The sequence below is a fragment of the Larus michahellis genome, chromosome 19, assembly GCF_964199755.1.
Source record: "Larus michahellis chromosome 19, bLarMic1.1, whole genome shotgun sequence".
NCBI lineage: Eukaryota > Metazoa > Chordata > Aves > Charadriiformes > Laridae > Larus > Larus michahellis.
Genome location: NC_133914.1, coordinates 3845057 through 3861238, shown reverse-complemented (window position 1 = coordinate 3861238; position 16182 = coordinate 3845057). Strand labels below are relative to the sequence as shown.

The 16182-nt window shown below is 42.3% G+C and overlaps 1 protein-coding gene across 1 annotated transcript in view; it reads right to left on the bottom strand.

Annotated features, from left to right (window-relative positions):
- Positions 1 to 16137, bottom strand: part of MACO1 (macoilin 1) — a 30328-nt gene extending 14191 nt beyond the window's left edge. Inside the window, exons 1-6 of the mRNA XM_074562789.1 lie at positions 15772 to 16137; positions 6775 to 6916; positions 5903 to 6029; positions 3568 to 3691; positions 1169 to 1347; positions 193 to 691 (exon numbers count right to left, since the gene is read on the bottom strand). Of these exons, the coding sequence (XP_074418890.1) occupies positions 193 to 691; positions 1169 to 1347; positions 3568 to 3691; positions 5903 to 6029; positions 6775 to 6916; positions 15772 to 15851 (1151 nt within the window). The 5' untranslated portion in view covers positions 15852 to 16137. The remainder of the gene's footprint in view (positions 1 to 192; positions 692 to 1168; positions 1348 to 3567; positions 3692 to 5902; positions 6030 to 6774; positions 6917 to 15771) is intronic.
- Between the last annotated feature and the right edge of the window lie 45 nt (positions 16138 to 16182).

Here is a 16182-nt window from a genome sequence, read left to right as displayed (position 1 = left end):
CATAGCACGCCAGAGGCAAAAGCCAGGAAGAGAACCCAAAAGGCACAGCTCCTGGTTATCTCATTCCGTTATCAGACAATTCTGTCTTCCTTATGGCATCGTTACATTTTCCTAAGAAAAAAAATAGATCTGATGGACTGGAACGAAGGGAGGATAAGACAGGCCATTACACAATGCTCGGATCAAACTTACCTTACCAGTGCATCTGGTTTGCTTAGCTGGTTATTAGGAATACAATTTTCCATTAAGTCCTTATGTGTGCTCGGGCTCTTGCTAGCACACTTCTGTTTTTTCTCATTTTTAGTAGATGAGGAAGGGATGCTCCCGTTAGTTGCGCTGTGACTGCGAGGCGAGGAGTTCACAACTCCGCTGACATTTTTGTAATTTTTGGACGAGGCAGTGCATGAGTCCTCTTTTAAGAGGTTTTCTGTACTTCCTACAAGATCATTATTTAATCTTTTACTATTGATATGGTTTTCCATATATTCAATTTCTTGTATTTTAGAGTCTACAGGTTGCAAAATGTTGTTATTTATTCCAAGGTTGTGTTTCTTAGCATCCTTGTCCTTTTCTTTCCCTTTTTCTCTATATTCTAGCTCTGGCAACGTTGCAGTTATTTTTTTATTGGCTGGGATGCCTCCATTGTGTTGCAAAAGTATTGAGGAATCCATATCAGATAATCCTTTGGCTGCTGCAATACCAAAATAAAAAAAAAAAATACTTAGTTCATTAAATCAATCAATACTGTGACATGCAAAGAAAAATCATTAACTACACATCAATCATTTCTGCAGAAAACAATCGCTGTTAGAGTCTATCTAGAAAAGTAAATCAGAAATCACATGATATTTTAAGACTTTTTCTCATTACAGGCAGGAAACGGTAACCAAGGGATTTAATAATAAATACTAGCGCTTCATAGAGCGCTCGCTGACTAGATTGATGCAGTTGCTAATAAAGAACTAAACAGAGAGGACATAATTCATTTCTACTGTCATACTAACCACCGCCAAAATGATTTTAATTCTGGCTCCTCTGGTTCTAAGTTCACAATACTTTCATCAAAACAACATGGTCTGAAGAAGCTCTTCCTTAGCAGGTTTTTTTGGTTTTTCTTTTTTTAAATAGCAGATAATTGCAAACACATTAAGTAATAAGTAGAACTTGCCTTCCTCCGCCTCCCTCTCTTGCCTTTGTAGCATCTGCTGCTCTGGGGGCAGAGCCTGCTGGAGGAGCTGCATGTAGAATTCATTCTCTTTCTGCACTTCTTTTTGTTTTCTTAAACGCATTTTGTAGCTGACGTAACTTTTAAAGCCAAAACCCAAAGTCACAACAGGGTAGCCAATACTAAGGAGAAAAAACAAAAAGCAACATTATTATCCAAAACGTAACCATAACAGCAAACTAATAACTTGTAATCAATTATGTAGCTGTGAATACATCTGGATTACAACTTTTCAGAGAAAGTTACATATAAATCATTTTTTGCTGTACTACAATAAAGCTACAGTTCAAAAACGTAGGCACTTCTTTATCAAGATAAAATTACAGTTCATTACAGACAGCAATTAACTGAAGCATAGATTAAAGGATTACGACAATGCAATTGCACTACGCACAGCAAAGACGGCTTTTAGACAAGCCCCAGACTAGGAATTATGCATCTTTTAAGGAGATAACAGCCAAATGCAGCAGAATTTCCCAAGTTTTGCTCCTAAAGGGCCATGTCATACGCATACAAGACATTGAGCTGGGAGATGTGCTCACAACAGCCAGAACAGTGAAAGGAGAAACTGATCCTCAGCCCCATCCTTTTGTACTCAGCAATTAAGCGCAGATCTCTTTTCCACCTCTCTAAAGCGGAGACAAAAGAATGGTTCTCCAAAATGCCGCCTCTGCAACAGGCCCTGCGGTACCGTCACTGCAGCTCGGGCTGAGAAACAAGAGCTGGAGAAGCTGCTGGAACGTACGGCGTTGGGGGGCGTCCTGCGCTGCCGGGGGCGGCCAAGGCTGTCAGCCAAGCGCCGTCACCCGCTCCTGGTCCCGCCAGAACCGACCCCGGAGGTAAAGCCTCAATAGCCACCCGTCTCTGATGAGGACGGCCACAATTAAGACATCTTTTGGGGGCAACAAACAGCCTTTGGAAATTCCTTGTTTAAGAGACTGACCTCGAAGCGAAAAACATCTAATCTCTACACTTGGTTCTTCCCCTTATCTTACTGAGAGATAAAATATGAAGAATTTCACTTCCAGCCAGACTCTGCAGTTCCATTTGTTGATGGGGGCAACAGACGCGTAACAGAACTTTGGAATTATTTTTTTTGCCTATCAGCTTCATCACGCAGAATTTAAGGATTCTTATTAGCTTGTGACAGCTGCACCAATAAAGAATGCTAACAAATCGTGCTAGTGTATTGATTAACAAGGATACCCGATCAATGAGCAAACAGCCCTGTATAAAAATAAATATATCTTTGACAAATATTTTAACAAAGCACAACGAAGTCACATTTTAGACACTGAAGGTGTCCTAGATCAGAGGGAAAACTCAGATGCAGACGACTATTAACCATTAAAATCTTCTCATTCTTTGCTCACTGTGCAAATTGCATTTCTAAGTAAGCTGCCAGCATGCAAGAATCATTTGCATATGCATCTGACATTATCTCTGCCAATGCTTCTTTTGTAATACTGTGTAAAGCCAGCTGTAGCTACAGTTCTAAAACTCTGATGACAAGCCGAAATGTTTGCATCCAATTCAGCAGCAGAAAGACCTTGCTTCACAGCTCCTAAAGTGCTTTTGTAACGTATTATAGAATTTAATTAGTGTTTAAGGGATTTATTGCTCAATGTAGACAATATAAATTAAAATGACAGATGTCTAATTTATTGGAGGCGGTATCACAGGGAGCTGGACCAAATGACTCCAGGAAAAACAGGACACATTTTAAACGTAGCCCGATCAATGCGTACTACACTAAAAACTTGCGGAATAAAAGTGCATTTCTTCCAGATATGGACACTCTGCACTTAAGTCTTTTGCCTAAAGTCACTCTTATCACTTCCAAAGAAGTAGCGTAATAAGTAGTGTTTTGTTTTTATTTTCCGTCACAATTTTCAACCTGAAGCTTACTCACGTCCTCTGGTGAATTATGAAACCAGACGCTCATGAGAACCCTTCCCGTTGGAGGGGAAAGAGAAAAGTGCTTTGTTACAGAAGAACATTTCTGCAATGGGATAAATAAGTTATCAGTGAAACTATTTTTTTTGCTACTTTCACCATCTATTCTTTATGTAAACATGGAACTTGTAACTGGCGACAAGACCTTTCAAGAAATGCTAGGAATATCCACGCTACAAATTCCCTACCGCTCACAAGAAATGGTACCTTCAGAAAGGCTGCATGTGATTAATGTTCAGCACACACGTCTCGTGGAATATTTAATGACAGATGAGCAAGGGTAGAACTGAACAGCCAAACCCTGAACTGAAATAAAAAGCTCCGAATAATAATTTTCACGATGAAATAAAGGTTAATAAGAAAAGGAGAAAGAAAACCCCACTTACCAGTGTGCTGCAAATGGACGACAAAGGTCTACGTGGAAGTTTTTTAAATCTTTAAATCTAATGGCTGCTTCAATATAAACAAAAAGTATCCACAGTGATACTGTTGGTAAGCACACCCCCCTCTCTGTTGGGAGAAGAAAAAGAGAGAGGTAATACATTACAAGCAGCAAATATTTTAAAGTTATTTTTAAAACATTCCAAAAGTCAAGGGAAACGTTCTGACGGGCTTATAGGGAATTTTTAAAAGGGATTTTTCAGAACGAAGCATCCAGGATGTCTTTATTTTAAACCAGCTCTAAACTTTTGCCTCCTTATCTTGCTTTATTACTTCTATAAGGCACCAGTGAAAAGTAACAGATGCACAGCTAATGAAATAGCTTGGCACAAACCCCTATGCAGAGAAGGAACACAAATGGAAGAAACTGCAGAAGATGAGGTAATGTTACAGCTTATGATCTTTGAGTCAGAAGCGGGAAGCTTGGACTCCTTTTTCACTCCAAGTTAGGGATATCTCAGTAGCAGCAGTGAGCAAACCAGCTGAGAAGAGAGGAGTGAGTAAGCCCAGGGCTGGTTACTCCATATACAGTAACGCAGACAACAGGCTGCGACTCAAACCTCTGCGTCGGGAGAGCATTTAGGACACTCTATTGATTTCTCTCGCCAGCACTACTGGGGAGAATGTAAAACAGTAGCCAAGCAAAACTAAGGTCTTAATGCTCTTGGCCAACGGAAACCACTCCTGCTGCATGCAGTACAGCCACTGCGAATTTCCACAAATCAATTCCCGTTACATGCCACAAGCTTCATAAAAATAACGTTCTTGATCACATAGTGACATCAACACACTGTGTGCCCATTTGGAAACAGATCTTAAATTCAGAACTAAAAAGAGCATCACTCTAGGGCCCGATGTTATTTACTGCGCTCCCTCCTTTGGTTTCTCTCGAATGGCTGCACTCTGCAAAAATGAGAAACCTGTAACAGAAACTGTCAGCTTAAAGGGGTTCAACACTTCAGCTAGGCAGACACACCACCTAAAAAGATCATAACTTCCTAAAAAAAAAAGAAAAAAAAAAGCAAGTTGCCATCACCCGAGATAAGCATTTAAAAAGAAGAATCCCTAAGGTTGCACTGAATTAAATTAATTTGTCAGGGTAGGTTAAAGGTTGGACTTGATGATCTTAAAGGTCCCCTCCAACCTCAGCAATTCTATGATTCTATGAATTAAATTATTAAACAAGCTCAATAGCTACAGTTAAAACCAGCCCATCAGGTTTTTCCTTTAGGGTTTCTAAACGTCAACTCCAAGAACAACTTCAGATAACACTTTAACACCTTAATACAGTCCTAAAAATAACCGCGGATTTTTTACATATTTTAAATTGGGCAGCAACTGGTTCACAGTATCTTCCATTAGCTCCCACATTGTCATTATTACAAATGACTAACTTGTCAGAAAGATGACTGCTTTCACCAGTAAGCTGAGAAATGATCCCTGTTATCCTGCAAATTCTTGTGATCTGACGGCAAATCTAACGTGAAATATTACAAAAGCCCCAAATCTCAAGGACTTGGGTCGGGAAAAGTTACCTCTAAAAAAAAAAACAAAACAACAAAAAAAAAAATCAAGTTTTAGTCCTTTTTTATTTTTTTTTGATTGAGGGAAAGACATACGCGTAACTCATGTCAAGTATCAGCGCTCATGCAAACTAATCAGCCTCCCCCCAATCCAGCGGCTGCCAAAAACCCCAGAACCCAAAGATTTATGAAGAAAACCCCCAAACAACTAAGGATAAAAAAAGGGGGGATGTTGGCAGGGAGAAGATTTCTCCATACGTGTCTCAAACTGCTGGGGCAGCCACTGGCATTACCTGCCTTTTTGCTCAGAAACTGAATCCAGTTGACACAAAGATTTGACAAATATGAATTTAAACTGGGATAACATGCAAAATTAGCAGCCTGCCAATAGAGGAGTAGGAAGAACGCAACACTGTTCCACAAACTTTTCCTAGGTGCTCTGTATTTCTTGAATTGTTGCAGAAGTGTTTTAAGGTCAGGAAAATATTATTTTTTTTTTATACTGCTGTGAAATTCCTGTTTATACACCTCCAGTTCCATTGGTCAAGCTTTACTGATTACTAAAAGATGCACCCAGACACGTATCAAATGCAAATCAGCAGACTAATGAAAGCAAAAAGAACGTTTTTCAACTATAGCAAAACCACATTAAAACAAACGCGGTAACAAACAGAAGTGGGTTTTCTGCATGCTACTAAACGCTGTTAAGATATATATTCAAATCAGTAAGTTGTAAATAAAAAAAATAGTGACCTACCTGTGTGCCAGACATACTGTACCCAAACATACGTGCTGGCAGCAAAAAACAGCCATTGTATTGGTATGAAGAGCAGACATATTATATTTGACGTGAACGCCACACACACAAAAAATACTGAAAAGGCCTAAAAGAAAGGAGGGGTGAGGGGAAAGAAGAGTGTTTTGGTTTAATCCAGCAAATATTACCAGTTTTATTTATAAACGATGACACCACAATGATTTCAACATAGAAACACCAGTGTTGGTTATAAACAGGGCAAAGAAATGGAGCAGTCCAGCCAATGAAAGAAGAAACTTAGCCAATTAAGAGAGAACGGGTGCAACTTGAGGATTTGTGCCCATCCGCTCTTCCAACAAGGCTCCACACGGCTGTATTTATTCCTTATTATTTTATTTGAAGACTTTCATTTACATTGTTGATAGAGAATTATCATTACTATATTCTCCTTTTGGAAAACAACCAAACAACCAGCAGCGTCGTTTACTCTCTGAAAGAGTCATGAATAGCTGAACAGGCGAGGGCTTCTGTTTTATTTTAAGGAAAACCCTGCTATATAGGGATCTAAACCAATTCACTAGTCTCAGGAATTCAAACAATATTTTCCTGTGGTGAAAATCTGATAAATATATATTTCACTTTCACTCGCCACAGATAAAATAGGCAGTCAGAGAGGAGAGACTTGAGGCCAGGCCAACTAGTCACTTGAAAATTCCTCCTCTTGTGAAAATGATCTTTAAGGTCACTTCCAACCTGAACCATTCTGTGATTCTATGATCATCAGTGCCATTAAGTTAGTTGTATAACATGGAATACGCCCTGAAACATTGCAGAATTTGCCTACAGGGACAGTAATTTTGCATTACACTTACCAAACCCTGGTATCTGAAGGAATCGTAAACGCTCCTGATGAAGAGCCAGAACGGCCACAGATACTCAAATCTGAACTCCAGGACAAAATCTGCCAACAGTACCAGGGCCCACACTACCAGGAACTTCAGATACAGAAAAGTACTGTAAGAAAAAAAAAAAAAAAAAGGTAATTTCAGGTCAGTATTTCCAAGAGAGAGACTTTGTTTTTTTTAAATGAAAAGTTCAGGAATAAAAGCTAGAGACAACTCTACTACAGGTAAGCAAACTTTATCCAAAATAATTTTATCATTACATTAATCAGGCCTGGTCTAATAAAGTTAATTATATTGAACTGCATTTGTTTTTACAGTAGCAAATAAACAGAAGGCTCGCTGCTCTTACAAGACATTCTGCGACAATCTCCCTTTAGCTTTGCAGCGTATTTTTACAAAGTGAAGTCGTGCCGACAGGTACGCTGTCGCTGCTGCAGCGCTTCGCTTCTGGTTTGTACTCTTCTACGTACAGCTCAGAAATCTCCGTGTTCCCTCTCCTCAACAGACTGCAGACGTTCACTCATTTTCCACATTTAACACAAACCGCGACACCAATAAATCGAGATCTATTTTAAGCCTATAACTATAGCAATTAGGAAGACTGGTTTGATACTGAGTTGTCAGAGTTATATTTGAAAACATCCACATTAAAGTAAATGCATCCTTTTTAAAAAGAAAACAAAAAACACCACCACAACAGGAAAACGGAGGCACATGAGACCAGACAGTCTAACTTCTATTTTTTTTTTTTATAATTTCAAAGCCACATTCCCTAATTCTTAGTCCTGCATTTTGAAGCACTGATGATTCTTCTTGGCTACGGAGCTCAAAAATATTTTGAGATGATACCCAACTAACACAGGAGCACTCGAGGGATCAGCCCGATCCATCGTGCTAAAAAGGAGGAAGCAAAAACCCTTTTCCCCCCAAACCCAGCGACCGACTACGTCCCGCCAGTTCCCCCCAAATGCCACTACCTTGTTGCACTGTACTGGGTTGTAAGAAAGGTGGGGTTATAAAAATATATTTTTATTTTTTAAATCAAGGGCAGGTTTTTTTCCTTTTAGTAACTTATTTTTCCTCCTCTCTGATACTGCCAACAAAACCGGTAGAACTTTGCCCTGGAATGTTTACTGATAAGTTGCCAAGAGTTTGCATGCCCAGTGCCAGGTAGGGTCAAGTTTCTGCACTGTTCATGGACGTGCGGCTTTTTTAGGAAGTTGTTCAGAGCTTCAGAGAAGATATAAAATAGAAAACGTCTATGAGAAGCGTTAGGTACCAGCAGAGGCTTAGAAGCAACTCCACTGCTCATCCGATTACCGCTCGCGTTACCTGTACCACAAGGGTCAGCTTCCGAACCACGCAATTGGGAAAACACTTTGATTTTCTGTGAATCAAAAATTAATCGCCTGTGCCTAAAAGTGACCCTTCTCAGCTGCCCTGGCCCTACAGCTTCCCCCCAATGGAAGAGATTTTGCTTCACTTTCTCACTTACTGTATCTCTCCCCTACAAGTCCAACGCCAAGGTTTTCACTGTGACTAGACCCCCTGGAAGGAACTGCTGCAGTGGAATTGCTTAACTAAATCCTCTCGAATGTACTCACACGAGTACGTGCTTTAAATCAGCAAAAGCTAAAGAAAAACTTCATAGAAAACACATTTTTGAAGTCTGAGACACATAAGCAACTATTCCTACACTTAACGCACCTTGGCTTCCTCCCGGCCACTTTTAAAGTTATTCTGTACCTGAAGTTTAATATAATGTGACTGAAACAAAAAAAGCAAATGAAGAGGCTACAGGAAGCACTTTAATTAAATACAAACAAAATAAATCACACACACACTTGGAAAAGTTAAGGTACTGCTTTTTTCAGTTTTTACAGAACCATCTCCAGCCACCGAGTCAAAAATTACTGCTGAAGAACGAAATAACAGTGCAAGTATTAAAAAAAGAACCCAAAACAACCCACACTAAAATCCACCAAAAAACCTTAAATGGTCACATTTGCCCTGGTAGATTATGCTCTTGTTCTCTGTTTATTTAAAGTTTAAATCTTCAACAGAAAACTGTAAAAAGCAGCTGCGTTCAGCAAATACTTGGACATAAAAGGTGAGAACCATTTGGGTCCAGCCGCCACTGTTCGCTTTGACCGTGCTGCTCAATTGTCACGTGCAGCTCTTGAGATTTGAGAAAATACATAAAAGGCATCACAGCCAGGCAATCATTATTCTGTCTGTTTAGCTGGAAAAGCAGTTGTGTTGTGTAGGCACTTTTTCCTGGGTTAAAGTTATGGCTATTGTTTATTTTTCCGCCACGGAAATCCATAGACTCCACTTTTCCCAGCAAATTAGGGTTGTCAGAACTAACGCTTTTCAACTGTTAAGTGCCACTCTAAGTTAAGGCATTTGCTGAATAAGAGGTCTGTAATACAGCCATTAAAGTGATTTCCAATATTAAATTCATATCAATCCGAAGGCCATGGTGACATTTACCACCCTTTAAAGCGGAATTGTAACAATACAACATTTGTAATAACGTTTTCCCAACAACATTAAAGAGCCTACTTCTCAGTAACCTGAAGGACTCAAAAGAATTTAATAAGAAAGAGACACAAGAAAGTTATTTCCTTTTATAAAAGACTTCACGCACTTATGTTGGCCTTAGCAACAGAGTTCACTTGTGTAATATATTCTATGTATGTGTCGCTTCACGAGCCCACATGCATACGTGAACTTACAGAAAACATTTTAAAGGTACTAAGGTACTACACCCCATCAACTGGTGGGTTGGGTTTTTTCGTTTTGGTTTTTTTTGGGGTGGGAGGGGGCTTGGGGTTGTTTTTTTTTTCCATCAGGACCCTCTGCTCCCCCCCAGTTAAAGCATGCAGGCTGCAGAGTCAGAGACTGCAGCCCATAACTAAACACTCCACCCCAGCTTTAAAAATCAAAATAGGTATCAGCCTATAGACATCAGGTCCTCCTCGAAACGGGCCGGTTTTTACAAACTGCGCTGGGCTTCCACGCTGCCACAGCTGGGTTCCAACCAGCGCGGGTGTCTGCAGCACACTGCAGTCTGCAGGTGGCAAAGAGTCTTTGTAGGAGGAAGAAAGGAACACAAATCTCGTTTTCCCTTCTTCCACAAAGGTATACTGCACACAGAGATCTGCTGTTCTGGCCAGCACATGGTTCATCAGTTAATTTATAAATGCTTACTGAACAGATGCCTATTCAGTGAACACTTAAATTGGTGATAGATGAAAAATGTCCAGCAAAAATTAAACCCCGAAGAAAAACAGGCTAACGGAGCTCTCACTTTAATAGGCAAATCACTCTTCTCCTGTTTTGTTTTTTCACACGACAGACTGCTCAAATATGATCACATGAATTAAATGACTAACGAAATTCAGCAATAGCCCTCCTCCTTTTCTCTGCTTTGTACTAGTCACTTTTACTTCATTCCTTGCTCTCCAATCCCTCGATTCCTTCCAGACACCGTTCTTCCCTCCGGCACAGTTCTGTTGTTACCCAGTCTCTGTCCCCTCCACCACGCTCCTCCTCCGGCCGGGCTCCCTCGGCATCCAGCACCAGCCGTTGGGTGCCCATTAAACTCCGACAGTCATTGATCTTTCTGGGCACATCCACACGTTTCCCCAACCCTGATCGCTGCTGCGTCAGTAGCCTCACTGAAAGATAATATTCACCAGGCAGAAGTGCTTTCTAACCTCTGTAGCCCTTGTATTAGAAAGGCTGAAATACATTCCACAATGCCAATTATAATTCCGAGTCTGTTCTCAAACAGGGGAAGACTGATGCAGATAAATACCTAAAATCGGGGTTATCCAATTTTCTGACACATGTCAAAGAAAATCTGACTTCAGGGATCTGACAGAGGTTTAAGGAGGACGGGGCTTTCCCTATAAAACTAGCATATGGTGTCTAATCCTGTAGGGTAACACAAGAGGAGGAGGAAGGATGGACACATTCATGAGGAGGGCAGGGAACTGAGCGGGAAGGAGCTGTGATTACAGCGCTGTGAATTCTGTGAAAGGTCAATTGATTGCTAATGTATACTAACCATAAAGATTTATTCATAACCCAACAGTTGCTGTGCTCCCTCTTTGAATTTTCAAATTATTTTCCTCCTTATTCTCCCCACCGCCCAAGTGCCAGATGCCATTTCCTTTTTTCTTTTTCTTCCCCCTCTTGTTCTTTGTTCTCTTTTTACTACCCCACAGAAAGATATTGTGCATGCTGTAAGGTAAAAACATTTTTAAAAAAATCACTAGAAAAAAAAAACACAATCATGCACCCCAAATCTAAACTGGTAGCAAATTAAGCCCCTGCTCCATCCCACTATTATCAGCAAGTCCCAAAGGCTGGGAAGTGGATCTCAGCAGAATTGATGGCATGTTTGATTCTGCAGCCTGACTCACACAAGACAATGAGGGGAAGGCATCTTGGGGCTGGCAGGGCACCAAAAGCAGGGGCAGGCTTTAGAAAGGTGCAGTTAATCACACATGTGAAATTACCCGTCACCAACCACCACCTGAAGGTTACCCGTCCAATGTCAGACAGGACACTGGGGATGCTGACTGAATATCACTGGAAATTTTCAAATAAAAAAAGCTTTATATATGTAAACACACAAACAAATATATATATATATATGTAAGAGTATTACTAGTGGACAAAAAAAGTAGTACAGAATGAGCAGAGCAAGTATGCAGGAGAGAAAACAGGACTGCTGGGATGTGGTATGCGTATTGGAAACTATTACGTGAAATACTTGCCAACTACATTTTTGAAAAGGAAGAGAAATGTAAAGAATGCCAGGAAGCCTCCCTGACTACTTATTCACTGTCTTGATATGGCATAGAATATACCCAGTCTATGGAATATGTAAGTGAACTATGGAAATGTAAGTAAAGGAAGACAAAATAGAAAACTCTCACAGTAATTCTGGAAGCAAGTGTAACAGCCTGCTGAACCCCAGGCGTATAATCAGCAATCAGTATTGTAGTACTGAAACAAGAGACGCTGTTAGCCCACGGTGGTAACTCAGCTGAAAACGCCCCAGTCCAGAACACATAAAATAAAGCTAGAGGAACTGCAGTGTGCAGAGAATGGAAGTCACTGGCAGAGGGAAGCAATATTACATGTACCATTGGGGTTGACACAGTAGAACTCATTTAAATGTAAGCTAAATTAGATTTGAGACCTGAATTTAAGTTAAAGTCATAAAAGGTAGCACTGCTGGTTTGTTACAGACCTCCAGGGCAGGTTGAGAAGAAAATGTTTTTCCCTGTATAGGGAGCTTATAAAAGAAGTGCCAGAGTAAATCAGTAGGAAGAATCATCATGGATTGGAAAAAAAAAAAAAAAGAAAAAGCCTAAAAAAAGGCCGCATTCCTGGAGTTAGTAATGAACTGGTTTTCCTTGCAGTTTATTTGGCTGTCAGTAGAGTCAAAAATCAAGTCCTTGGAAACAAGCCATATCAGAAGCTTGGTGGCACAGAGAACCACAGGAGTATCCGAGCAAAGGGATCAGGGTATCAAGGAATGCTGCCCAGTACGAGATGCCCGGGGCACCGACGGCCTTTGTGCCATCAGCGGGTACCTCAGGAACCACCACTGGGAGATTACAGGCACAGACACATCCTCCCAGGCACTCACTTGGCTGCCAGCCCAGGTACTGCCTGTGATAAAGGACAATATATATATATGGCTAAAAAAAACCCTCCTAATACAAAAGGAGCATACAGTATTTAAGGACTACTGTCAGGGAATCCACCACTTGCAGCAGAAGTCAGCTGATGTGGAAGTTAAGCCAATAACATCTGGAATTCATCTCGAAACGTAACCAGCTACAAAACTGGCAGCAAGTGCCAATATGACTCAGTAGAGCCAAAACAAGCAGTATCAGCAATAAAGCTGAAGGGTTTTAAATACATCAAGGATGAGGACTGGGAAGACTTAGAAACAAGCAGTAACAAGTAAACTTTAATTGCTTAACTGATGACAAGCTGCAATGAATACTTTAATTAACAATTAGGGTTTTAATGCATGCACAGTGTCAAAGGTGTAAGATGTTAATCACTCAAGTATTGTAAAACAATGGCAACGGGTAGCTTAAAAAGTGAAAAGGCAGTTTTGAACACACACTGTGGAAATAACAAGAGATCTCACGATTCCTATAATTAGTTTGTTGGTTTTGGAGATCTGTTGAAAGCACAGTTGTGTTTTAACTGTAATAATGTTATTTCCACAGATACTGTAATACTTCTAAATAGCACAAGTCTTTATCATAACACTAGATTGGGATTCACCAGGTTTTCCAGCGTACAGGTTGCAATATTCCCTTTAAGCTGCGATACTGCACCACCGGCATCCAAGCTTCAGTGGCAGAACACGGGAGCAAAGGCGCTAATGGCAGCGCTGGTACCCAGCCTGCAGGGCCTCAGAGCTGCAGATGGGGAGTAAAACTAGACTGAAAGGGGCAAAAAAAAAAAAAAAAGGGGGGGCGGGGGTAAAAACGGCAGAAAGCAGAAGGAAGGAAAACCAGCAGAATGAAAAAAGCAGTTTAAAGAAGAGCAGGGAGGGCAGCTGTTGAAAATTCGGTGGGGAAAGGTTAGGGGGGCAGGGGAAGAATCGTCAGGAATAACTTTGAAAGCGTTTATGAGGGCTGAGACCAAACAGTCAATTTAATTTAGGTAGTGAATGTTGGGGAAAGTATTTTAAAAAACTACAGCTGTAAAATTTCAATTAAGAAGTGTTGTGAAGCCTTAGATAAACTTGTTAAAAAGAATACTGCAGAAGTTGGCAAAAAAAATTAACATTCAGGGAGACAGAATATTCATATTTTTCAATGCAACCCAGGATTTTACATTTCTAACTCTGGTCTGTGACTAGAAATTATTTTTCTATCACTTCTTATAATCTGCTTCAGATTTACACATGTAGAGAACCCTGCCACCAGGGTTTTACTGCAGGACAAGTCTTTCATTGCTTCACTTGCTCCAAAACTCTTGAGCTTTGCAGCTCCCAACTATGCTGATGAGTGTCTATTGGTGACAGCTGTGCCCAGCTCGGTATTGAGTGATTGGAGAGGGAACAAGGGTGGGAAGATTGATCTTAATTTAAAAAGCAAACAAAAATCCTACAAGAGTTAAGCATCTCAATCAACCTAGCTGCTTTGCTTGTAACACTGTGATGCTACCTACTGATAATTGTACTTACTGGGTTTGTGGAAGCTGATGGTGACAATTAAGATAAGCTGAGTAAACAACTATAGCAATCACAAGAATTTAGAAATCTATAGATAGATGAGAAACTTCCTTCTCATATAAAAAAGAAAAAAGGAGAGCAAAAAAAAAAAAAAAAAACAAAACCAAAAGAGCCACAATCCATGTAGAAGTACCTCTCTCAGGTTCGATTTCCAGAGGCAAGCCTTCACACTAGTTTCTCTTTTCTTTCTGTGGGATAATACTTTGAAGTCACTGACTACTTCTGTTTATCGAAATGCCACATGAAAGAAAGGCCCAAAATCCTATTTCTGAACTAAAGCATTCCAGCAGAAGTTAGTACAAGAAGCCAGACGTCTCTATTAGCTGTACACACAACTACCACAGCTCTACATGCTGGACACACTCATCATCAGGTGTTCTCCTCATCTCTTTATGGTTTTCCCTCCTCCTCTGACCCCACTCTTCCAGCCAGTCACCTCAAAGGGAATGGAGAGCATATGATTTTGAATGACTTTTGAAAACTAAGTAATTATATAAGGAATTGCTTACATTTGAATCATTTTCCTAAGACTAGTCATCTTAAATATTAACTTCTAAGCAACGGATGCTTTTTCTTTAACACTCCAAGCATCGTTTTCTCAAAACCTGGGAGTCTAGAGCAACAAGATGCCCTCTACTTTTCAGCAGAGATTCACTACGACTGGGATAAGCAGCACATTTTCTCACTGTCAGAGCTCACTAGCAACTGCTTGCCTTATGCAAAGCTAACATCTGCATTGTCTAAGTTTGCTCAAGTTTCCAGCCGCTGCATATATAAACCTCAACTGAGCTAGAAACAGAAATGGGACATCATGCTTACTGTAACTTTCGAAAGCCAGCTTTTACAGCTTCTAATAAAACAAACTCCTATTTATTCAGAAATAGATAATTATTGTATTTCAGACAAAGCTTGGCATACTTAGATACTCAGGAAGGCAGACCTCTAAAATACTCTTTAAAATACGCTCAGAACAAGCAGATGCTTAGGAATCTATGTTTTGGTGTGTAACACCTGGAAAGCGTGCTTTTGTTCCCAGACACCAGTGAGGTACATCCCGCACCTAAGATCGTGGCTCTCACTTCACTACGGTTTCCTTTCTCATTTCGCAGGTCAGAGAGGAGCCGGACACCCACTGTGTTCCCACCAGAAGGCCATCCGTCCCTGCTCCAGGCGCGACCCACACGACTCCTCACTCGCATCGCCCGCCGCTGCACCCGTGGCTCTCCTCTGCTGCCACCGCAGAGCCCACGGCACAGCCGCCTTCCCCACCACGTGAAAACCGGGCTGCGGAGAGGCAGCCCCTGCCCTCGTCGATCCCTACAGCCTTAGCACCTCTGGGAAAAGGGGGGGACCTCCGGGAAAGGGGGAGCCAAGGCGGCGAGGCCTCCCCCCGCCGCTTCCTCCCGGCAGCGCCGACAGGACCTTGGCCAGCAGCTCCCCCCGCGCTCTCCCCCGGCCCCGGGGCCCGGCAGCGCCCGGCGGAGGGGTCGGTGCGGCCTAGCGGCGGCGCGACCAGGCCGCGGGGCGGGGCAGCGCCTGAGGGGACACAGGCCGCCATGTCGCGGCCCCGCTGACAGGGGAGGGGGGGCGGGGACCCGCTGAGGAGACGGGGGGGTGCGCGGGGACCGGGGCGGCGGCGGCGCGTTCCCCCCCTGTCCCCCCCGCCATTTCCCGCTCGGTACCTGCCGTAGATGCCCTCGGTGATGCGGTTCCGCTTGAGGGGCCGCCGCAGTTTGCTGCAGTCCGCGCTCCGCCGCTTCATCCTCCCGGCCGCCTCCGGTCCGGCCCTGCCCGGCCCGGCCGGCCCCGCCGTGCGCCCCGGCCCCGCGCTGCCCCGGCCCGGCCCCGCTCACGGCAGCACCATCCGCCCCCGCGGGGGGTTCCCTCGCGCGGGGCTTTTTTTTTATAATTTTTGGGGGGTTAATTTTTTTTTTTTTTTCCCCGGGAAACAAAGAAATAAAAATAATTCCTGGTCCGTCCCTCCCCGCCGCGTCCCCCCGCGCAGCCGCCGCGCAACGCCCCACCTTCCCCGGCGCGGCCCAATCAAGCGGCTGATCCTGCCGGAATGACGGCGCGTTCAGCCAATCGGCAGC